This window comes from Tamandua tetradactyla, chromosome 2 (assembly GCF_023851605.1).
Source record: "Tamandua tetradactyla isolate mTamTet1 chromosome 2, mTamTet1.pri, whole genome shotgun sequence".
NCBI lineage: Eukaryota > Metazoa > Chordata > Mammalia > Pilosa > Myrmecophagidae > Tamandua > Tamandua tetradactyla.
Genome location: NC_135328.1, coordinates 184,961,090 through 184,986,099, shown reverse-complemented (window position 1 = coordinate 184,986,099; position 25,010 = coordinate 184,961,090). Strand labels below are relative to the sequence as shown.

The 25,010-nt window shown below is 39.1% G+C and overlaps 1 protein-coding gene across 3 annotated transcripts in view; it reads left to right on the top strand.

Annotated features, from left to right (window-relative positions):
* Window positions 1-25,010, top strand: part of ZMPSTE24 (zinc metallopeptidase STE24) — an 86,229-nt gene that overhangs the window by 21,676 nt on the left and 39,543 nt on the right. For all 3 annotated transcript variants that reach the window (XM_077150145.1, XM_077150146.1, XM_077150144.1), the window contains exon 7: window positions 487-671. In XM_077150145.1, the coding sequence (XP_077006260.1) occupies window positions 487-671 (185 nt within the window). The remainder of the gene's footprint in view (window positions 1-486; window positions 672-25,010) is intronic.

Sequence of the window (25,010 nt, the reverse complement as noted above, 5' to 3'; positions counted from 1 at the left end):
AAAGCTTAGCTATAGTCCAGGTAGGAGATAATGGTAACTTGGACTAGGGTGAAGAGAAGTGGGTGCGTTTGGGATATGTTTTAGAGGTAGAATTGATGGAATTTGCTAATAGATTGCATCCTTTGTGGTATATTGGTGAGCATTTTCCTATCTTGTTAAAATTCTTTTAAAATTTAATTGTGTTTTGGTTGTATAAAATTCCATTTCATAGCTTGATCATGATTTAATCATCCCACTATTGTTGGCTCTTGAGGTGCTATTTATTTTCTCATTGCTGTAAATAGTGCTACAACAATCATAAGTATTTGTTGGCAAGGCTGCAGGGAATCAGCCTTGGTAGTAATTTATGTTGATAAGGTTTATCTTCAGGTATTAAAAATTTTGAAAATATCAATGTCTTTTCCAATAATTCAACTTCTAGGAGTCTCTCCAAAGGACCCCAGACTTTTAAATTCTTCTCCATGCTTTGCACTGTCTTTTCCTTAGGATCTAAACGCTCTTCCCACAGCAATGCTTATTTTTATGGCTTCTTCAAGAACAAGCGAATAGTTTTGTTTGACACTCTACTAGAAGAGTACTCTGTACTAAACAAAGACATCCAGAAGGAGTCTGGCTTGGAACCCCACAATGATGGAGAAGGGGACAGTGAAGAAATAAAAGCTAAAGTTAAGGTAAGTTTTTTTCCTAAGAGACTCTACTATAGTTTTTATAAACAATTCCTGTGACAGCTCAGAATGACATGAATTTTTATGTAATGAGTTTCTAATTCAGGAGGATATTAAGAAAAAAACCATGGTCCCTTTATAATTCTGGTATTTGGGTAGGAGTACTACTTGGACTCTTTTACAGAATGTTGACATCTAATTTTTAGCTTAATTGTGACATTGTAAGTATAGGCTTTGGCAACAGAGATATTTGGATTTTTAACTTTTTTTATTGTATAATATAACATATATACAAAGCAAAGAAAGAAAAAAGCAGTAGTTTTCAAAGCAGTCCCCAACAATTATTTACGGGACAGACACCAAAGTTTGTCATGGGCTACCATACCATCATCTCAGATTTTTCCTTCTAATTACTCCAGAACATTGGAAGCTAGAAGAAATATTTTTTTTATCATCATGATCAACTGTGTGTGTGTGTGTGTGTGAGAGAGAGAGAGAGAGAGAAAATACCATCTATACAAAAAAAATCAATAAATTTCAAAGTGCAGCACAAGAATTAGTTGTAGAACAGATTGCAGAATTTGATATGGGTTACAATGCCGCAATTTTAGGTTTTAACTTCTAGCTGCTCTGAGAAACTGGAGACTAGAAGAAATAACAATATAATGATTCAGCAATCATACTCGTTTGTTAAACTCTACCATCTCTGTTAACTCCACCGTCACCTTTGATCTTTTTCCCACTCGTTATTTGTATTTGGGCTATGGCCGTTCTAACTTTTTCATGTTGGAAGAGCTATCAATAATATGGGGTAGGGAGATGGAACTAGCTGATGTTCTGGAGAGGCTGGCCCCTTTAGGTTTCAGGACTTATCTGGTCCAGGGACCCATCTGGAGAGAGACTTGGATTTGAATTCTAATTCTTTCATTTAGTAGATGTGTGTCCTTGGGTACGTTATGTAGTTTAGTCAGTTTTGTAATATTTGCTTAATAAATATTTATTAAATATATATAGTCTGCTTGGATTCTCTGCTTGGCATTAGGAAAACAAAAATAAAAAGGCAAACCTTGCTTTCAAGAAGCACACTGTCTAAAGGGAGACAGTCATACAGTCAAAGTACAATATGACAGTTGCTACAACTAAGCTATGTATACTGAATGTGGGAGCACAAGAGAAGAGGAGAAGGAGATATTAAGTCTGACCTAAGAGTCAAAGAGAAAATTGCTTCTTAATCCTTTCTTGAATAAAGTAAACTAATGCAATTATCATGCTGATTAGCACAATTTTAAATGCCTAGTAGAGGAAAGGAGACAGTCATAAGAAATGAAAGAAATTTAATCAGAAAAAGTCACAAGTAATTGAGATAGTTCTATGATGGAAGGTGTCACTAGTGTGTCACTGGCTTCAACAAAGAGATGATTTTTGGATCTCCACTCATTTAACCCTCTGTATAACTCTGGACAAATAAGTTAAACTTTCTGAATCTTTGATTTCTTAACTGAATGATGAGGCTGATAGGATTCCTCAGCCTTGGCACTGTTGATATTTGGGCTGGATAATTTTTTTTTAGTGGAGGCTGCCTTGTACAGAGCATTCCTGGCCTCTCTCTGCTAAATGCTGGGAGCACCCCCCCCCCCCCCCCCCCCCCGTTTTGACAAGCAAAAATGTCTCTATGCATTGCTATATGGCCTCTGAGGGAGCAAGATTGCCTCTGGTTAAGAAACACTGAACTAAAGATGCCTACCTTTTAGGGTTGCAAAGATTAAATAAAACAATAAATGTAAAATATCTTATCCTGTATACATTTAAATACCAGAAAATTACTATCATTTGAGCATCTGTTTTGATCTTAAGAAGATGGTCTAGTAAACTGCCTAACCTATTATAAATGGATCAAAACTTTGTGAAGGAGTTAAATAGAACTGGAAAAGGGCTAACTCCTTTAATTGCATTTATTTTTCAAGTAGGGGTTATCCTGAGGTTATTGGGGATAAGTCACTTTGGCACGACCAAGATGCTTAGGATTTTAAGCTAGGACAAGATCTTAGGTCTTTTTATCAATGGGAACATTGAGGTTCGGGAAGGGTAACCCAGTGACAACTGGGGAATTATGCAAGTTCAGCAAGTCAACCTGCTTAAGAGGCTTCCACATACAAGGTGAATGATATTATATCCAAACCTAGACTTTAGCTCACTGATTTCAGGTAGTGTAATGACATTACAGACTTTTAATATCTATAAGGACAGTATTTTGTAGTTTCAAAAAAGTTTGGGTGGTCTTTTTTTTTTTTTTTAACTTTTTTTATTAATTAAAAAAATTAACAAAACATTAAGAGATCATTCCATTCTACATATAAAATTGGTAATTCTTAATATCATCACATAGTTGCATATTCATCATTTCTTAGAACATTTGCATCAATTTAGAAAAAGAAATAAAAAGACAACAGAAAAAGAAATAAAACGATAACAGAGAAAAAAAAAATTATACAAACCATACCCCTTACCCCTCGCTTTCATTTACCACTAGCATTTCAAACTAAATTTATTTTAACATTTGTTCCCCCTATTATTTATTTTTATTCCATATGTTCTACTCTTCTGCTGATATAGTAGCTAAAAGGAGCATCAGACACAAGGTTTTCACATTCGCAGAGTCTTATTGTGAAAGCTATATCATTGTTCAATCATCATCAAGAAACATGGCTACTGGAACACAGCTCTACATTTTCAGGCAGTTCCCTCCAGCCTCTCCACTACATCTTGAACAACAAGGTGATATCTACTTAATGCATAAGAATAACCTCCAGGATAACCTCTCAACTCTGTTTGGAATCTCTCAGCCATTGACACTTAGTCTCATTTCACTCTTCCCCCTTTGGTCGAGAAGGTTCTCTCAATCCCTTGATGTTAAGTCTCAGCTCATTCTAGGGTTTTTCTCAGTCCCTTGATGCTGAGTCTCAGCTCATTCCAGGATCTCTGTCCCACGTTGCCAGGAAGGTCCACACCCCTGGGAGTCATGTCCGACGCAGAGAGGGGAAGGGTGGTGAGACTGCTCGTGTTGGCTGGAGAGAGAGGCCACATCTGAGCAACAAAAGAGGCTCTCTTGGGGGTGACTCTTAGGCCTAAATTTTAAGTAGACTTGACCTATCCTTTGTGGGGTTAAGTTTCATGTGAACAAACCCCAAGCCTGGGGACTCAGCCTATAGCTTTGGTTGTCCACACTGCTTGTGAGAATATCAAGAATTCAACTTGGGGAAGTTGAATTTCTCCCCACTCTCACCATTCCCTGAAGGGGGCTTGCAAATACTTTTCCAGTCACTGATCAAATCACTCTGGGATTCATCGGGGCATCACTCTGGACAAACCAACAAAATCTCATGTCCTACCTGAGATTCCAAGTACTTATGACATTCAATCAAACTATCTACATGTGTTATATTAGGAAATGCTCCAGTTAAAATATAAATTTTGTAACAAATAAACATTTTTTGCTTTAGTCTCACACATAAGGTGACATTTTAAAGTATTAATTATCATCTATTTTCAACACCCTGCAATAATGACATTCCTTTGTTCTTCCTCAAGCAAAAACATTTCTTAAATTTGTACATTGTACATTTCACTATTATTATACACTCTAGGCATTCCTAGATTATACCATCTCGATCTTGACCATCTATCTTTCTTTCTGATTTCATTTATGTCCCCAGTCCTCCTCCCTCTATCATTCTCACATGCAGGTTCATTCAGTGTTTTAACATAATTACATTACTGTTAGGTAGTATTGTGCTGTCCATATCTGAGATTTTATATTCAGTCCTGTTGCACAATCTGTATCCCTTCAGCTCCAATCACCCAATATCTCACCCTATTTCTATCTCCTGATGGTCTCTGTTACCAAGGAAATATTCTAAGTTTATTCACTAACGTCAGTTCATGTCAGTGAGACCATACAGTATTTGTCCTTTTGTTTCTGGCTAATCACACTCAGCATAATGTCCTTAAGGTCCATTCATGTTGTTACATACTTCATAACTTTATTCTGTCTTACAGCTGCATAATATTCCATCTTATGTAAATGTCACAGTTTGTTTAACCAACTTTCTATTGATGGACATTTTGGCTGTTTCCATCACTTGGTAATTGTTAATAATGCTGCTATAAACATGTAAATGTCCATTTGTGTCCTTGGCCTCGTGACCTTTGAGTAGAGACAGCATATACATGGGTCCTGTTTTTTAAACCATTCTGCCAGACTATGTCTTTTGATTGGAGAGTTTAATCCATTAACATTCAGTGTTATTACTGTATGGGTAGTACTTTCTTCTACTATTTTGCCTTCTGGATTTTATATGTCATATCTAATTTTCCTTCCTTTTACCTTCACTCATAGTCTTCCTTTCTACACTCTTCTCCACACCTCTCTCTTCTGTCTTCGTATCTGTCTCTAGTGTTCCCTTTAGTATTTCTTGCAGAGCTGGTCTCTTGGTCACAAATTCTCTCAGTGATTTTTTGTCTGAAAATGTTTTCATTTCTCCCTCATTTTTGCAGGACAGTTTTGCTGGATATAGAATTCTTGGTTGGCAGTTTTTCTCTTTTAATAATTTAAATATATTATCCCACTGTCTTCTCGTCTGCATGGTTTCTGCTGAGAGATCTGTGCATAGTCTTATTGGGCTTCCCTTGTATGTGATGAATTGCTTCTCTCTTGCTGCTTTCAAGATCCTCTGTTTCTCTTTGACCTTGGACATTCTGATTATTAAATGTCTTGGAGTATGTCTATTTGGATCTGTTCTCTTTGGGGTACGCTGCACTTCTTGGATCTGTAATTTTAAGTCTTTCATAAGAGTTGGGAAATTTTCAGTGATAATTTCCTCCATTAGTTTTTCTCCTCCTTTTCTCTTCTCTTCTCCTTCTGGGACACCCACAACACGTATATTTATGTGCTTCATATTGTCTTTCAGTTCCCTGAGTCCCTGCTCATATTTTTCCATTTTTTTTCCTATAGTTTCTGTTTCTTGTCGGATTTCAGATGTTCCGTCCTCCAGTTTAGAAATCCTATGTTCTGTCTCTCGAAATCTACCATTGTAGGTTTCCATTGTTTTTTTCATCTCTTCTACTGTGTCTTTCATTCCCATAAGTTCTGCAATTTGTTTTTTCAGACTTTCAGTTTCTTCTTTTTGTTCTTTCCTTGCCTTCTTTATATCCTCCCTCAATTCATTGATTTGGTTTTTGATGAGGTTTTCCATGTCTGTTCGTATATTCTGAATTAGTTGTTTCAGCTCCTGTATGTCATTTGAATTGTTGGTTTGTTCCTTTGACTGGGCCATATCTTCAATTTCCTTAGTGTGATTTGTTATTTTTTGCTGGTGTCTAGGCATTTAATTACCTTAATTAGTTTATTCTGGAGATTGCTTTCACTTCTTTTATCTAGGGTTTTCTTGCTGGATGAATTTGTTGTCTGTCTCTTCTTTGACATTCTGTTCAGCTTTATCTGAACCTTTAGCTTAAGTTTTGTTTAACAGAGGAGGATTTTTCAGTTCTTGTTTTCTTGTTTCTTGCCCTGCTTGTGTGGTACCTTTCCTCCCCACACACTTAGGAGGGTCTGCTTAGATATTATAGACCCCAGCCAGATTTTCCCAGACCAAACTGGCCTCCTATCAGGAGGAAAGAGTCACCTGCGTCGGTTTTCCCTGAGCATGAGACCCAGCAGGTTGAAAGACTTTCCTGTGAAGTCTCTGGACTCTGTTTTTCTTATCCTGCCCAGTATGTAGTGCTTGTCTGACTGCAGGTCCCACCAGCATAAGATGATGCGGTACCTTTAACTTTGGTAGACCCTCCCTGCTGGGGGTGTGGTGGAGACAGAGGAGAGGTTGTAGGCTGGTTTTAATGGCTTCAAATTACCAAGCCCTGGTGTCTGAATTCCTTGATGGAGGGATTCCACCTGGGTGGGCCTTCACCCCTCCCCTGGGGACGGCACAGGCTCCAGGTAAGCCCCCAAAAGAGCTCACTTCTGCCTATGGCTGGGGCAGTTGCAGCCTGAAAATTCCTGCCGCTGTATCCAGAGGCAGTCAAGCCTTTGTAGATACACAGCCACAAAAACCTGTTTCCTTCTTTTTTTCCCCCTTTTTCTGTCAGTCCTGCCCCCTTGGTGCCGGGGCAAAAATGAGCAACCTCCTCTTTGATCGGGTTCACCTAAGCTGGGGGCCTAATTTTAGTAATCAGAATTTGTTATTTAGTTCCACAGTTGGCGTTTTATTGTGCCCAGTCACTGCTGCTGGTAAAGTCCTTTCCTTTCCCCTCTGGGAAGCGGCCTGTGGGGGAGAGGCGCCGGCCACCGCAGCTTTGGGAATTCACGGTTTTGGGGGGTGCTCGCAGCTGGTCCAGCTGTTCCAGACTGGGGTACGTTGTCTGTCTGGCCACTGACGTGGCCCCAGGAGCTGTTATGTACTGTTACTGGTTATTTAGCAGTTGTTCTGGAGAACGAACTAAAACGCACATGTTGTTAAGCCGCCATCTTGACCCGGAAGCCCCTGGGTGGTCTTTTTGTTTTGTTTTGTTTTCTTTTGCATTTTTTTATTGAGTGTTAAAGTGTTTTTTTCCATATTGATTTAGATAGAGTTCCTTACATATAAGATTGCCATTTGTCTAGTTGCAGTGCTTTACTGTTTTTTTTTTTTTATTAATTAACGGAAAAAAAAGAAATTAACGCAACATTTAGAAATCATACCATTCTACATATGCAATCAGTAATTCTTACCATCATCACATAGATGCATGATCATCATTTCTTAGTACATTTGCATCGGTTTAGAGGAAGTAGCAACACAACAGAAAAAGATATAGAATGTTAATATAGAGAAAAGAAATAAAAGTAATAATAATAGTAAAAAAAAAGAAAAAAAACCCTATAGCTCAGATGCAGAACATGATTACTTTACACTTAGGTATTATTGTGCTGTCAGTTTTTGAGTTTTTGTATCTAATCCTGTTGCACAGTCTGTATCCCTTCAGCTCCAGTTACCCATTATCTTACCCTGTTTCTAACTCCTGCTGCACTCTGTTACCAATGACATATTCCAAGTTTATTCTCGAATGTCTGTTCACATCAGTGGGACCATACAGTATTTGTCCTTTAGTTTTTGGCTGGACTCACTCAGCATAATGTTCTCTAGGTCCATCCATGTTATTACATGCTTCATAAGTTTATCTTGTCTTAAAGCTGCATAATATTCCATCGTATGTATATACCACAGTTTGTTTAGCCATTCTTCTGTTGATGGACATTTTGGCTGTTTCCATCTCTCTGCAATTGTAAATAACGCTGCCATAAACATTGGTGTGCAAATGTCCGTTTGTGTCTTTGCCCTTAAGTCCTTTGAGTAGATACCTAGCAATGGTATTGCTGGGTCACATGGCAATTCTATATTCAGCTTTTTGAGGAACCGCCAAACTGCCTTCCACAGTGGTTGCACCATTTGTCATTCCCACCAACAGTGGATAAGTGTGCCTCTTTCTCCGCATCCTCTCCAGCACTTGTCATTTTCTGTTTTGTTGATAATGGCCATTCTGGTGGGTGTGAGATGATATCTCATTGTGGTTTTGATTTGCATTTCTCTAATGGCCAGGGACATTGAGCATCTCTTCATGTGCCTCTTGACCATCCGTATTTCCTCTTCTGGTAGGTGTCTGTTCAAGTCTTTTTCCCATTTTGTAATTGGGTTGGATGTCTTTTTGTTGTTGAGTTGAACAATCTCTTTATAAATTCTGGATACTAAACCTTTATCTGATATATCATTTCAAAATATTATCTCCCATTGTGTAGGCTGTCTTTCTACTTACTTGATGAAGTTCTTTGATGCACAAAAGTGTTTAATTTTGCGGAGCTCCCATTTATTTATTTCCTTCTTCAATGCTCTTGCTTTAGGTTTAAGGTCCATAAAACCGCCTCCAATTGTAAGATTCATAAGATATCTCCCTACATTTTCCTCTAACTGTTTTATGTTCTTAGACCTAATATTTAGATCTTTGATCCATTTTGAGTTAACTTTTGTATAAGGTGTGAGATACGGGTCTTCTTTCATTCTTTTGCATATGGATATCCAGTTCTCTAGGCACCATTTATTGAAGAGACTGTTCTGTCCCAGGTAAGTTGGCTTGACTGCCTTATCAAAGATCAAATGTCTGTAGATGAGAGGGTCTATTTCTGAGCACTCTATTCGATTCCATTGGTCGATATATCTATCTTTATGCCAATACCATGCTGTTTTGACCACTGTGGCTTCATAATATGCCTTAAAGTCAGGCAGTGCGAGACCTCCAGCTTCGTTTTTTTTCCTCAAGATGTTTTTAGCAATTCGAGGCAACCTGCCCTTCCAGATAAATTTGCTTATTGGTTTTTCTATTTCTGAAAAATAAGTTGTTGGGATTTTGATTGGTATTGCATTGAATCTGTAGATCAGTTTAGGTAGGATTGACATCTTAATTATATTTAGTCTTCCAATCCATGAACACGGTATGCCCTTCCATCTATTTAGGTCTTCTGTGATTTCTTTTAGCAGTTTTTTGTAGTTTTCTTTATATAGGTTTTTTGTCTCTTTAGTTAAATTTATTCCTAGGTATTTTATTCTTTTAGTTGCGATCGTAAATGGGATTCGTTTCTTGATTTCCCCCTCAGCTTGTTCATTACTAGTGTATAGAAATACTACAGATTTTTGAATGTTGATCTTGTAGCCTGCTACTTTGCTGTACTCATTTATTAGCTCTAGTAGTTTTGTTGTGGATTTTTGCGGGTTTTCGACGTATAGTAACATATCGTCTGCAAACAGTGATAGTTTTATTTCTTCCTTTCCAATTTTGATGCCTTGTATTTCTTTTTCTTGTCTAATTGCTCTGGCTAGAACCTCCAACACAATGTTGAATAACAGTGGTGATAGTGGACATCCTTGTCTTGTTCCTGATCTTAGAGGGAAAGTTTTCAATTTTTCCCCATTGAGGATGATTTTAGCTGTGGGTTTTTCATATATTCCCTCTATCATTTTAAGGAAGTTCCCTTAACCCTATCTTTTCAAGTGTTTTCAACAGGAAAGGATGTCGAATCTTGTCAAATGCCTTCTCTACATCAATTTAGATGATCATGTGATTTTTCTGCTTTGATTTGTTGATATGGTGTGTTACATTAATTGATTTTCTTATGTTGAACCATCCTTGCATACCTGGGATGAATCCTACTTGGTCATGTTGTATAATTCTTTTAATGTGTTGTTGGATACGATTTGCTAGAATTTTATTGAGGATTTTTGCATCTATATTCATTAGAGAGATTGGCCTGTAGTTTTCTTTTTTTGTAATATCTTTGCCTGGTTTTGGTATGAGGGTGATGTTGGCTTCATAGAATGAATTAGGTAGTTTTCCCTCCACTTCGATTTTTTTGAAGAGTTTGAGGAGAGTTGGTACTAATTCTTTCTGGAATGTTTGATAGAATTCACATGTGAAGCCGTCTGGTCCTGGACTTTTCTTTTTAGGGAGCTTTTGAATGACTAATTCAGTCTCTTTACTTGTGATTGGTTTGTTGAGGTCATCTATTTCTTCTTGAGTCAAAGTTGGCTGTTCATGTCTTTCCAGGGACCCATCCATTTCATCTAAGATGTTGTATTTATTAGCGTAAAGTTGTTCATAGTATCCTGTTATTACCTCCTTTATTTCTGTGAGGTCAGTAGTTATGTCTCCTCTTCCATTTCTGATCTTATTTATTTGCATCCTCTCTCTTCTTCTTTTTGTCAATCTTGCTAAGGGCCCATCAATCTTATTGATTTTCTCATAGAACCAACTTCTGGTCTTATTGATTTTCTCTATTGTTTTCATTTTCATTTATTTCTGCTCTAATCTTTGTAATTTCTTTCCTTTTGCTTGCTTTGGGATTAGTTTGCTGTTCTTTCTCCAGTTCTTCCAAGTGGACAGTTAATTCCTGCATTTTTGCCTTTTCTTCTTTTCTGATATAGGCATTTAGGGCAATACATTTCCCTCTTAGCACTGCCTTTGCTGCGTCCCATAGGTTTTGATATGTTGTGTTTTCATTTTCATTTGCCTCGAGGTATTTACTAATTTCTCTTGCAATTTCTTCTTTGACCCAGTCGTTGTTTAAGAGTGTGTTGTTGAGCCTCCACGTATTTGTGAATTTTCTGGCACTCGGCCTATTATTGATTTCCAACTTCATTCCTTTATGATCCGAGAAAGTGTTGTGTATGATTTCAATCTTTTTACATTTGTTAAGACTTGCTTTGTGACCCAGGATATGGTCTATCTTTGAGAATGATCCATGAGCACTTGAGAAAAAGGTGTATCCTGCTGTTGTGGGATGTAATGTCCTATAAATGTCTGTGAAGTCTAGCTCATTTATGGTAATATTCAGATTCTGTATTTCTTTATTGATCCTCTGTCTAGATGTTCTGTCCATTGATGAGAGTGGGGAATTGAAGTCTCCAGCTATTATTGTTTATGTGTCTATTTCCCTTTTCAGTGTTTGCAGTGTATTCCTCACGTATTTTGGGGCATTCTGGTTCGGTGCATAAATATTTATGATTGTTATGTCTTCTTGTTTAATTGTTCCTTTTATTAGTAGATAGTGTCCTTCTTTGTCTCTTTTAACTGTTTTACATTTGAAGTCTAATTTGTTGGATATTAGTATAGCCACTCCTGCTCTTTTCTGGTTGTTATTTGCATGAAATATCTTTTCCCAACCTTTCACTTTCAACCTATGTTTATCTTTGTGTCTAAGATGTGTTTCCTGTAGACAGCATATAGAAGGATCCTGTTTTTTAATCCGTTCTTCCAGTCTATGTCTTTTGATTGGGGAATTCAGTCCATTAACATTTAGTGTTATTAGTGTTTGGATTATATTTTCCTCTACCATTTTGCCTTTTGTATTATATATATCATATCTGACTTTCCTTCTTTCTACACTCTTCTCCATACCTCTCTCTTCTGTCTTTTCATATCTGACTCTAGTGCGCCCTTTAGTATTTCTTGCAGAGCTGGTCTCTTGGTCACAAATTCTCTCAGTGACTTTTTGTCTGAGAATGTTTTAATTTCTCCCTCAGTTTTGAAGGACAATTTTTCTGGATATAGGAGTCTTGGTTGGCAGTTTTTCTCTTTTAGTAATTTAAATATATCATCCCTCTGTCTTCTAGCTTCCATGGTTTCTGCTGAGAAATCTACACATAGTCTTATTGGGTTTCCCTTGTATGTGATGGATTGTTTTTCTCTTGCTGCTTTCAAGATCCTCTCTTTCTCTTTGACCTCTGACATTCTAACTAGTAAGTGTCTTGGAGAACGCCTATTTGGGTCTAATCTCTTTGGGGTGCGCTGCACTTCTTGTATCTGTAATTTTAGGTCTTTCATAAGAGTTGGGAAATTTTCAGTGATAATTACTTCCATTAGTTTTTCTCCTCCTTTTCCCCTCTCTTCTTCTGGGACACCCACAACACGTATATTTGTGCGCTTCATATTGTCCTTGAGTTCCCTGGTACCCTGTTCAAATTTTTCCGTTCTTTTCCCGATAGTTTCTGTTTCTTTTTGGAATTCAGATGTTCCATCCTCCAAATCACTAATTCTAGCTTCTGTCTCTTTAAATCTATCATTGTAGGTATCCATTGTTTTTTCCATCTTTTCTACTTTATCTTTCACTTCCATAAGCTCTGTGATTTGTTTTTTCAGTTTTTCTATTTCTTTTTGTTCAGCCGATGTCTTCTTCATGCCCTCCCTAAGTTTATCGATTCCGTTTTTGAAGAGGTTTTCCATTTCTGTTCATAGACTCAGCATTAGTTGTTTCAGCTCCTGTATCTCATTTGAACTGTTGGTCTGTTCCTTTGACTGGGCCATATTTTCAATTTTCTGAGCGTGATCCGTTATCCTCTGCTGGCGTCTGGGCATTTAGTCAGACTTCCCTGGGTGTTGGACCCAACAGGCTGAAAGATCCTTCTGTGAAATCTCTGGGTTCTGTCTTTCCTATCCTGCACAGTAGGTGGTGCTCGTGGCACACGTTTGTCTGCGGGTTCCACCAGCAAAAGGTGCTGTGGGTCCTTTAACTTTGGAAAACTCTCCCCGTGGGGGAGGTTCGCCAGCCGAAGCCGCTTCGAAGAGTGCCAGCTGGCCCGGGGGTCCGAACGCGGGGAGGGTCACCGGTCGCCGCAGCCCGGGAGAGTGCCCGACCGAACTTCCTAGTCGTCCCGGGGCGCCAAGCATGGCCGGAGGGCACCAGGCGCCGCGGCCTGGGAGAGTGCACCGTTCCCAGCCAGACCGGGGAGTCACGTGTTTGGAAGGGACCCCCCCGGTCACCGTTCTCCGCGGTCTGGCGATTTCCGACCCAACACTCTCAGTTGGTCTGGGAGGCCTCGCGTGGTGGGGGCGCCAGCCGCCGCGGCCCGAGGGGACCGCCTGCCCAATTCTGCCAGCTGGCCTGGGAAGGAGGAAGGGAGGGACTCCGGCCGCTTGCCGTCCCGCCCGGGAAAGCCCGCACCCCTCGGCGATCTCACCGGAGCTTGTTCTCCCAGACAGTCAACCATTCCAGGATGGGGTACCCCGTCCCTTTGATGTCCGTCGTGGCTCCGGAAGCTGCTCTGTATCGTCTCCACTCCCCCAGTAGCTGTTCTGGAGGAGGAAAGGTGAGGGTGGCAAGACTGTCGAGGACGGTGGCGGAAGAGCTGCTGAAGGCGGCAGAGGGCACGGTGGTGGTTGGAGAGCCGCCGGAGCAGGAGGAGAAAGGGAAGGATAAGATGGCGGATGGAGCGCCGGAGCAGGAGGGGAAAGAGAAGGATAAGATGGTGGATGGGGCGCCGGAACAGGAGGGGAAAGAGAAGGGCAAGATGGCGGCGGGAGTGCTGCCGGCAGAGAAGGGGGAAGAGGAGGGCTGGCTGACTGGCGGCGGGAGCGCCGCCGGCGGAGAAAGGGAGAGGAGGGCTGGCTGGCCAGCGGTGGGAGCACCGCCGGCCGAGAAAGAGGGAGAGGAGGGCTGGCTGGCCGGCGGCGGGAGCACTGCCCGCGGAGAAAGAGGGAGAGGAGGGCTGGGTGGCTGGGGGCGGGAGTGCCGCCCGTGGAGAAAATGCCCTGGGTGGTCTTTTGAAGTGTATTGAATGAAGTTTATCTTATTTGACTTTCTCAAGAGTCTGCTTTGATTTCCTTGGTAACTACAAATATTTTAGAATCTATGTACAGGTTATACAACAAAGATAAATTAGACATAATCCTACCCTAGAGAACCTGTAGTAGAGAGGAGACTAAATAGTACACAAATAATCCATAGTTAGGGTAGAGTGTGGTAAGTATTGTGATTGACTGAAATAAAGTGGGTTTTAGAAATTCAGAAATTAACACAGATTCTATGGTCAGGCTTCTTAGAAAAAAGGATACTTGACCTAGGCTGAATTTTAGTTTGGAGGGAGGGCTTTTCAGGTTGAAGATACAGAATGAATAAAGCTGTGGAGATTAATATAGTGTATAACATCTATTCTCAGACTAATGATTAAATGGATTCCTACAGATGGGGATACAAAGGTTGGCTAGGACCAATTTGTAGAAAGTTTTTGCTGTATTTATTAAGGTGGCCTGGAAAGCTTAGATTGAGTTAAGGAGAGTACAGACTTGTTTTAGGAAGATGAAAATTTGGTGACAACATATAGAATGGAGCAAAGATTGGAGTCTGGGAGATTGCTAGGGACCAACTGCATCAAGAAAACCAAATAGAAAACCAAACAAGCCTGAAATAATGAGGACCTGCATTAGTGTAAGAGCAACAGTGAAGGATGGACCTAAAATACTCGGTGATTGCTGTTGAGGGCAGTGAGGGAGAAGGTCAAAGACTGACTCAATAATCATTAACTGTATTGCTTCCTAGTGCATGTACCACTAGTCAGGTGATTTTAATTAGTAGATCAAATTTTAAGTTTGAATTGTTATGTATTTATTAATGTACGTTAGGAAAAAGGTTAAACTAGACCATTAAACTGCCAATTTCATGTACATTGTCATTTAGGATGAGGCTAAGTTTTAAAAAGTGAGTTGGTTTAAAGAAAGATATTAAATAATCTCACAGAGAGTACATGGATATAATAGGCATTTAGGAAAGAGTGGTTTATGCAGCACCTGCTACTAAATGTACAGTGTATATGAGACACAAAGATGGTTTTAAGTCTGGATGATGTGAAGAAGACAGAGTTGTGTTTAACAGAGATTCAAAGAAAAAAAATTATCTAAAATGCCTCCTCTTAGAGTTAACCACTATTGACATTTTGGTGAATGTCTCCATAAAAAATGTATCTAGGCAAATTATTCTCTGAATATTTACCCTTCACAAGACACATAGAGTAATTGGAACAATCCCTCTCAAAAGTAGTCAAAGTAAAAGGAACAATTAAAAATTTATAAAAGCTACCGTTTTCTGGAAGACAGATATTTCCCCAACAAGTGCTAGGGTTTTGTGAAAGTCTTCCCTGTTGATAAGTCTAAAAGAAAAGGCCCAGGCTTTGGAGATGTGGATTTGGGTTTTACCCACCACTCACTAGCAAAATAAGACATTTTAATTTTTCAACTTCCGTTTCCTCAACTTTGAAATGAGGACACTACTTCCTAGCCTGCCTACCATGATGTTGTAAGGATCAAATGAGGGAGTGTATGAATTTTATAAAGGGGAAAGAGCCATAGAAAAGTAAAAGATAGGTGGTACTTACTTCTATTCTTTTATGTGAAATTAGTATAGACAGAAAAAAGTCCAGTTCTGTCTTAAGACTCTTCCACAAATAACAAACTCCCTGCTGTGGAAAATGATTCTTGTTTAGGTTCTTTTGGTTCCGTTTCAGCATTTCTTTGAATGTGACTCCTGTGCTGTTCTAAACCAAGATATCAAACCAAGAGACAAAAACTTATAAACTGATTGTTTATAAATAAATAATATAAAATATATTATAATTTATATTTTATATAGAGATTTATATAGAAATATTTTAATAATATATTTATTTATAAATAATTTCATACTTCAAATTGGAAAACAAATAACCGATAGAAACCAAAGCCTGAGGACTGTGTTACTTCATGTTAAAAGAGGCTAATAATACCTGCTTTATAGTAGTATAGATTAATGAATTGTATATAGAATACCTAGTATATACAGTCTAATACAAAGACCATTAATGAGTGGGCGTTGTCATCGTTATTATTAAACAGAAACATTTGCTAGATTTTTTCTTCTTATTGAAGTAACATTTGCACAGTAGAAAATTTAGAAAACAAAAATCATCAATGATCCATCTACCCATAAACATCTTTATAAGTTTTTTTAAACGATCATATTTTTTCATCATTCTTCTCTTAATGAATATGTGGGTTGTCTTCAAATTTTTACTTAAAAATACTACTGTAGTCAATATCTTTGTAGGTAAACTTTCAGTTGCTTCTCAACCAAAAGTATGTTAACAGATACTTTCATTATTACTCCTGAAGATTCTTGTGTGTCACTTAGTCATTTGAGGAACTAAATTACTTTTCTTTCTCTACCAAATGCTGTCTGACCCAAACTTTCAAATTTAAAAGGAAGAGGTAAGTGTAACTACTATCTTGCAGATCCTTTTTTAAATTCTTTCTCTTACATCTATAAAATGATTTGGTAAAATGAGGGGGAAAGTGTTAGAAATCTAGATTCTAATACATCTTGCTGCCTCTGTTCCCATCATGTTTCTTTCTCTAAGCTGTGTAAGACAAAAGCAATTCCATGTTCAGCTTCTGCTTTTCTTTACTTTCACCCTTTAAGTAACTGAGATTTATTTCAGCACCGTTAGCCTTCACTTTAGAGGTATATATCCTCTAATTGTTGAATCTAAGAGCTCAAGTTTACTTATTATTTTCTTCAGCTCTTCTATATCCTTGATGTTTCAGTTATTGAGAGAGGTATGTTAACATCGTCTACTATGCTAGATTTGTCAGGTTTTCTCTGCAAATCTGATAATTTGGAATTAATTCATTCTGAGGCTATTCAACTAGAACTAATGTATTTTCCTGATGAAGTGAACCTTTTATCATTTTGTTGTCACCTTCTTTAATAATGTCTTTTGCCTTTAAGTTAATTCATCTGGTTAATACAGCTAGAACATATTTCTTTTGGTTAATATTTGCCGTGTTAATTTGCAAGCTGCTGGAATGCAATATACCAGAACTGGAATAGCTTTTAAAAAGGGGAATTTAATAAGTTCTAAGTTTGCAGTTCTATGTCTATAAAAATGTCCAAACTGAGGCATCCAGGGAAAGATACCTTAATTCAAGGAAGGCTGATGTGTCAGGAACACCTCTGTCAGCTGTATAGTCATGTGATTGGTATCTGCTGGTCCCTTGCTCCTAGACTCTGCTTTCAGCCTCTGGGGGGTATTTCAAACTTTGCTTTTCTGGGGCTGGCTTTCATCTCTTGGCTTCCCTTGACTCTCTCCAGTTTCTGGCTTGCTTAACATCTCATGGCAACGTCTACTGGGCTCCAAGCATCTCCAGACATCAGTGTCTCTGTTCTCCAATGTCAGCATCTCTGTCAGCTCTGCTCTGAAGTTTCTGTTGGCTGTGTCATTTCTGATCTCTTCAAAATGTTACCTCTTATAAAGGATTCCAATAAACCTATGAAGACCCACCTGGAATGGGTGGAGTCGTATCTCCATCTAATCAAAGGTCATATCCACAATTGGGTGTGGCATATCAGACTGGAGATGATCTAATCAGAAGTTTCCAACATGTATTATTGAATCAGGATTAAAGCATGACTTTTCTGGGATACATAATACTTTCAAACTGGCACACTTGCTAATTTTATTTTTTTTTAAACTGAAATAAAATACACAAAATTTACCATTTTAACTATTTAAAATGTACAGTTCAGTAATTTTTAGAATATTCACAATATTTTGCAACCATTCTCATTATTTAATCATCCTTTTTCTTTTTTAAAACATTTTTATTGTAACATATATATACAAGGCAAAGAAAGAAAAAAGCAGTAATTTTCAAAGCACGCTTCAAGTAGTTAGAGAACAGATCCCGGAGTTTGTCATTGGCTACTGTTCCACCGTCTCAGATTTTTTCCTTCTAGTTGCTCCTAAACACTTGAGTCTAGAAGGAATATTAATATGGTGATTCAGCAGTCATACTCATTTTTCAAATCCTATTCTCTCTGTTATGCTTCCTCCTATTCCTTTGATTCTTCTCCCAATCAATAGGGATCTTTCGGGAATACCTCTTTTGACTTTTTCAGATTGAGAAGGAGTATCAAAACTAAAGGATGGGGGATGTAATTAATTGATAATCTTGGAGAGGCTGCTCCCTCTGGGTTTCAGGAATTATCTGACCAAGGAAACCTCGGGGAAGTATAGGTTCCAGGAAAGCAAACTTAGTGCATGAAACCTTTATAGAGTCTCAGTTCAAGCCCTGGGTGTTCTCAGGAGTCAACCAGAGTGATGCTGGTTGCAATTTAGCAAACCATGGCGATTAGCACTATAACTGAAGCTTGCAAAAGAGTCACCTCCAGAATAACCTCTGAACTTCACTAGCTCTCTCTTGGCAGCTGATACCTTATTTATTATACCTCCTTTCCTCCCCTTGGTCCAGAAGGTATTGTCAGTCTCAGGGTGCCAGGACCAGATTCAAACCCAGGAGTCATGCCCCATGCCTCCAGGGAAACTTTACCCTTGAATGTCATCTCCCATGCAGTGAGGGAAGGCAGTGACCTTTCTTGGAGAGTTGGGCCTAGAGAGAGAAAGAGGCCACATCTAGGCAAAAAGAGGCTTCCTGGAAGCAACTCCCATGCCTCACCATGGGCAGTCTTAGCTTCTCCCTGACAGAAACAAGTTTCATAAGGACAGCCCTCAAAATCAAGGATCTGGGGCAGGCCACGGTGGCTTAGCAGGCAGACCTCTCGCCTGCTATGCCAGAGACCCGGGTTCGATTCCAGGTGCCTGCCCATGCAAAAAAAAAAGAGAGTTTGTAAAAACCAAGGGCCTGAGAATACCTTGGTAAATTCAGTTCTGGTGACTTGATTGTTTGAAAGTCCATTGTTTGGGAAGATACAGATATTCTGTCACATATTCATGCTTATAATAAGCTGGAGTTTTTTATTTGTTTGTTTTTGTAAATTGTTGTCTCCTACTTTGCAACAGTTTTATTAATCAGAATAATGCTTGGTTATGGAAGTGACTGAATAAATTCTGATTATTTTTATTAGATTATTTCTCACCTAGACTTCAACTAACAATTTGCTAGTGTTTTATTAGTTAAACTTTGTAAAATATATATATTGTTTTTCCATTATATGCAAATTGAAAGAAAAAGATGTACCATTTTCTCTGTTGTATGTTGAATTATGTAGGAAATGTTTGTGAACAATTCAAAACAAAGATGAAAAAAAGTTCCTGTGGATGTTTGTGTAGTTTCTTGGCATTTGTATTGATAGTTAAAACTTCACTTCCAAATAAGTACAACTCCCATGATCCTAAAAAAAAAAAAAAGGGCCTGGGGCATTTTCCTGGGATTCCCCAATGGTTGAGAGGGTACCTGTGGTTTCACAGATGGGAAAGTTTAATAGTTCCATATATTTATATACATACATACATACATATATATTTCCCCTTCCCTTCAGACCCTCAAGGGACTTCACCAATACCTCCCAATTATCAGTGCATCACAGAGTGAGATGTGTCCTTGTACTACACCAAACTACATAGAACTACAAGATCTCATTCCCACTCTGGACCCCAGGAGTGTGGGCTGTTCAAATAAGCTATCCATACAGGCCAATCCAGATTATGTATTATAGAAAATCCAGGTTCCAGGCGGAATAAACCACTTTGCCTTTGGTCCCACACAGTAGGTTGAAGGTCTAGAGTACACACAACTATCATCCTCCATCCTGTACTCTGATTTACCCTATATCCAGCCAGATCAGCTTCATTTTTAGCTCCAGTTGAGTCCCGATCTCCCCTTTGGTAACTTCAACTGTTACTATACATAGCTGTGCTAACCTTCAGAGCTGTAGTACTCCATCTCTGGGTCCCATGTGTCACATAGTTACTTTAAGCAATATCTGTTGTTACACACACAGCTCAGCGTCTCAGCATCCAGAAATACATTTACAACTTCAGACTAAGTGTGGCTGCTGCAAGGGCTTACAATCTAGGCTCTAACCTTCCTACAAGTATTTTCTGAAAGAGACCTTAGTATATTTGTTCTTTTGTTCCTGGCTTATTTTGCACAACACACTGTCCACTAGGTTCGTTCAGTTTGTTACATGCCTTGTGAGATACCTCCTTTTGGAGCCTAATCATATTCCATCATATAAATATATCACAGTTCATCATTCTGCTTCTGTCACTGTACCTTTTGGCTTCCTCCATCTGCTGGGCATCATGGATAATATAAAAAAAAACCAAACCATTTCCTACAGTATCCTCACTTAGTTGTACAGTCAGCAGCACTCTAAATTTTAGACAGTTTTCATTGGTCTTTACCAGTCATAAGAGCAGAATCATGCAGTATCTGTCCTTTTGTGTCTGGCTTATTTCGTTCAGCATTATGTCCTCAAGGTTCATCCATGTTGTCATATGCTTCAGTACCTCATTTTGTCTTACTGCTGCATAATAGTCCATTGTATGTGTATATCACATTTTGTTTACTGTTGATGGGCATTTGGATTGTTTCTATCTTTTGGCAGTTGTGAATAGTGCCCCTACGAGCATTGGTGTGCAAATGTCTGTCCATGTCACTGCTTTCAGCTCTTCTGGGTATATACCAAGTATTGGTAGTGCCGGGTCATAGAGCAACTCCCTCTTTAGTTTTCTGAGACGTCTCCAAACTGTCTCCCATGGTGGCTGCACCACTTTACATTCCCACCAACAGTGAATAAGTGTTCCTATTTTTCCATGTCCTCTCCAGCATTTGTAGTTTTCTATTTAATAGCCATTCTTATAGATATGAGTTGACTCCTCATTGTCATCTTGCTTTGCATTTCCCTTATGGCTAATGAAAATCAGCACCTCTTCATCTACTTTTTTTTTTTTTGCTTAGGCAGGCACTGGGGATCGAACCCGGTCTCTAGCATGGCAGGCGAGAATTCTACCACTGAGCCGCCATTGTACTGCCCTTTTTGTCTGCTGTTTAATCATCTATATTTGCTTTTCAGAAAAGTGTCTATTCATGCCCTCTGTCCATTTTATAATTGGGTTGTTCTTTTGTTAATGAGCTGTATAATTTCTTCATGTACACAGGATATTAAGCCTTTATCCGATATGTGGTTTCCAAATATTTTCTTCCATTGAGTTGACTGCCTTGTCACCTTTTTGTCAAAGTCCTTTGAGGCACAGAAGCTCTTGATCTTAAGGAGTTCCCATTTATCTATTTTTTCTTTCACTGTTTGTGCTTTAGATGTAAAGTTTAAGAAGCTACCTCCTATTACTTGATCTTGAAGATATTTCCCTGCATTTTCTTCTAGAAATTTTATGGTACTGTCACTTACATTTAGATCTTTAATCTATTTTGAATTAATTTTTGTATAGGGTAAAAGATAGGGGTCCTCTTTCATTCTTTTGGTTATTGATGTCCAATTATCCCATGCCCATTTATTGAAAAGGCTATCTGTCCTAGTTCAGTGGAGTTGGGGGCCTTATCAAAGATCAGTTGTCCATAGATTTGGTGGTCTGTGTCCACAGTCTCAATTCCATTGGTCAATGCTTCTGTCTTTGTGCCAGTAACATGCTGTTTTGACCACTGTAGCTTTATAGTAAGCTTTAAACGCTGGAAGTGATAGTCCTCCTACTTTGCTCTTCTTTTACAGGATATCTTTAGCTATTTGGGTTCTCTTTCCCTTCCACATAAATTTGATAACTAGTTTTTCCAAGTCTTCAAGGTAGGTTGTTGGGATTTTGATTGGTATTGCATTGAACCTGTAGATCAATTTGAGTAGAATTGGCATCTTTTTTTAAATTGTAAAATGTGTTTGATTATTAATGTATTAAATGTAACTATCAGTTGACACATTCTGAATGCAGTTTTGAAATAATATTTTGAGAGTTTATTTACAATTGTAAAGGTTCTGTGTAAGGCTTACAGAACCTTTACAATTGTAAATAAACTCTCAAAATATTATTTCAAAACATACATATATTTCAAGATTAAATAGATGCCCATTGTCTTCAAAAGTAATTGTCTCCTGCTTTTTCATAAAAATATTTAAAAGACTTCATATTCATACTTTTTACAATATTAAGCCCAAGCCAAGATTTTTCTACAAATGATGCTGCTTTCCAAAAAGTTTAAAAGACATCACAGAATAACGTGATGTTAAACCAAATAGCCTTGTTACCACAAAGTATTTTACTTTCAGGAAATATTGTGCAGCATTTGCTTTTAAATATAACTTTTATGAGAGAGTTCCATTGTGTATATGCTATGAAAACAAACCAGATTTAATACAAATTATTCTTATGTATGCAGTAGACTGTTTTATATGTGACCAGTTGCCATATGCACTCTGTCATACAGTAATTGCAGAAATGGCAAAAGGAAATCTTGATGAAAGACAAAATAAATCCTTTATAAAAGGCAACTGACATTTTCCTTGTTTTCTTCAAAAATCACCTCTTCCTCCTACCTTCTTTTCGCCATTTAATGCTACCTTTTGTAGGATGTATCACACAAAGATATTTATGTCACTTTTACTTAAGATAGTCTTTTACATGATTATGTTCTTTTCTGATACATTGAGTTTATCATAGACACCAAAATTAGACTCCTAAGTAGTTTCTGATTTTTAGGCTCCTTTTTCTCCTCAATGAATTTATCACTCACAAGGCTATACATGGGACCATCCTTGCACTCCCTATCCTGTCGCACTGCACCTCCGTCTTGGCGTCCATCATCGGATTCAGTCCATTGTCATGGAACGCAACTGTGCTGCCTCCACAAGGTTCACACCTGTACACTGGCTGAAGACATCTTCAGCCCACTTTGGTCCAACTCAGGCTGACTTTTCGTTTCTTGGATCTCCAATGGTCTCGGTGTCCCATTTCCAACTAAGTTAGAGTGCAGTTACTAAGATGCTTTGGTTTTTATCCACATCCTCTCACGACAGTGTCACACCTGAAGGGAAAGGTTGAATCTGTTACCCAAGCAGGCCGTGGTATGCCGGACCAGATTTGACATCTTAATGACACCCATCTTTCCTATCCATGATCATGGAATGTCTTTCCATCTATTTAAGTCATTGTTTTATTCCTTTTAGCAGTGTGTTGAAATGTACATGTGTAACTCCTTGACATCTCTGATTAGACTTATTCCTAGATATCTGATTCTTTTGGTCGCTATGTTGAATGGAATTTTTTTCCTTAATTGTTTCAGATAGGTCATTGCTTATATATAGAAATATTACTGATTTTTATACATTAATGTTGGTCAAATTTGTTTATTAGCTCAAGTAGCTTTGTCCTAGATTTCTCAGGGTTTTCTAAATTTAGGATCATGTCAATTGAAAATAATGAAAGTTTTACTTCTTCCTTTCCAATTTGGATGTCTTTTATTACTTTCATCTGTCTAATCTCTCCAGCTAGGACTTCTAGTACAATATTGAATAATAGTGGTGACAGTGGGCATCCTTGTCTCATTCCTGATCTTAGGGTGAATGCATTCAGTCTCTCACCATTGAGTATGATGCTGGCTATGTGTTTTTCATATATGCACTTTCTCATATTGAGGAAGTTTCCTTCAATTTCTACCTTTTGAAGTGCTTTTATCTGGAAAAGATGCTGAATTTTGTTGAATGCATTTTCAGCATCAATCGATATGATCATGTGATTTTCCCCTTTTGATTTGTTAATGTGCTATATTACATAAATTGATTTTCTTGTGTTGAACCACCCTTGCATTCCTGGTATAAACCCCACTTGGTCATGATATATAATTCTTTCATTATGTCATTGGATTGGATTTGTTAGTATTTTGTTGAGAATTTTTGCATCTATGTTCATGGTCTGTAGTTTTTCTTTCTTGTAGCATCTTTATCTGGTTTTGGTATCAGAGTGATGTTAGTGTCATAAAATGAGTTAGGTAGCATTCCTTTTTTTTTTTTCTTTCGTTTTTTAAATTTTTTATTAATTAAAAAAAATCACAAGAAACACAAATATTCCCAACACATACACTCAGCAATTCACAATATCATCACATAGTTGCATATTCATCATCATGATCATTTCAGAACATTAGCATCAATTCAGAAAAAGAAATAAAAAGACAACAGGAGGCGGGGCCAAGATGGCGGCTTAGTAAGGTACGCGTGTCTTAGTTCCTCCTCCAGACCAACTACTAGGTGAACAGAAACAGTGCAGAACAGCTCCCGGGGCCATGGCAGGGAATGGACACACAGCGTACCGCAGTCTGGACTGGCTAGACTGACTGCGAGACTCTGCTGCGGTGAGATCCCCGAGCGGCATGCGCTTCCCCGAGCCGCGGCAGCTGGTGGCCGGAGCTCCTCCCTCCCTCCTTCCCGGGCCAACTGAGAGTCTTGGAGAGGCAAGTTTCCCAGCCGCGGCAGCCGGCGCCCCTCTTTTGGGGGCAGCTTCCTGGACCGGCGACGAGTCTCGGTTCAGAGGGCTACCCAAGCCGCGGTGGCCAGCAACCGGCGCCCCTCCCCCGGGGGCGGCTTCTTGGTCCGGTGGCGAGTTTCCCAGGCCGTGGAGGCCGGCGACCGGTGCCCCTCCCCCACAGGTGGCTTCCTGGTCCGGTGGCGAGTTCCCCGGGCCGCGGCAGCCGGCGACCGGCACCCCTCCAGGGACAGGAGGGAATTTCCGACAGTGGCAGGGACTGGGTCCAACCAAACACCAATAGGGGCATTAATAAAGGAGCCACAGGGTCCCATCAAGCCGCGGCGGCTGGCGCCCCCACCATGCGTGGCCCCCTGGACCAACTGAGAGAATTGAATCGGAAATCCCCAGGCCAAGGAGAACGGTGACCGGGGGGATCCCTTCCAAACACGTGAGACAAACGTGTGCCACGAGCGCCACCTACTGGGCAGGATAAGAAAAACAGAACCCAGAGATTACACAGAAAAATCTTCCAACCTGTTGGGTCCAACACCCAGGGAAATCTGACAAAATGCCCAGACGTCAGCAGAAGATAAGGGACCACGCTCAGAAGATTGAAAATATGGCCCAGTCAAAGGGACAGACCAATAGTTCAAATGAGATACAGGAGCTGAGACAACTAATGCTGAATATACGAATAGAAATGGAAAACCTCTTCAAAAACGAAATCGATAAATTGAGGGAGGACATG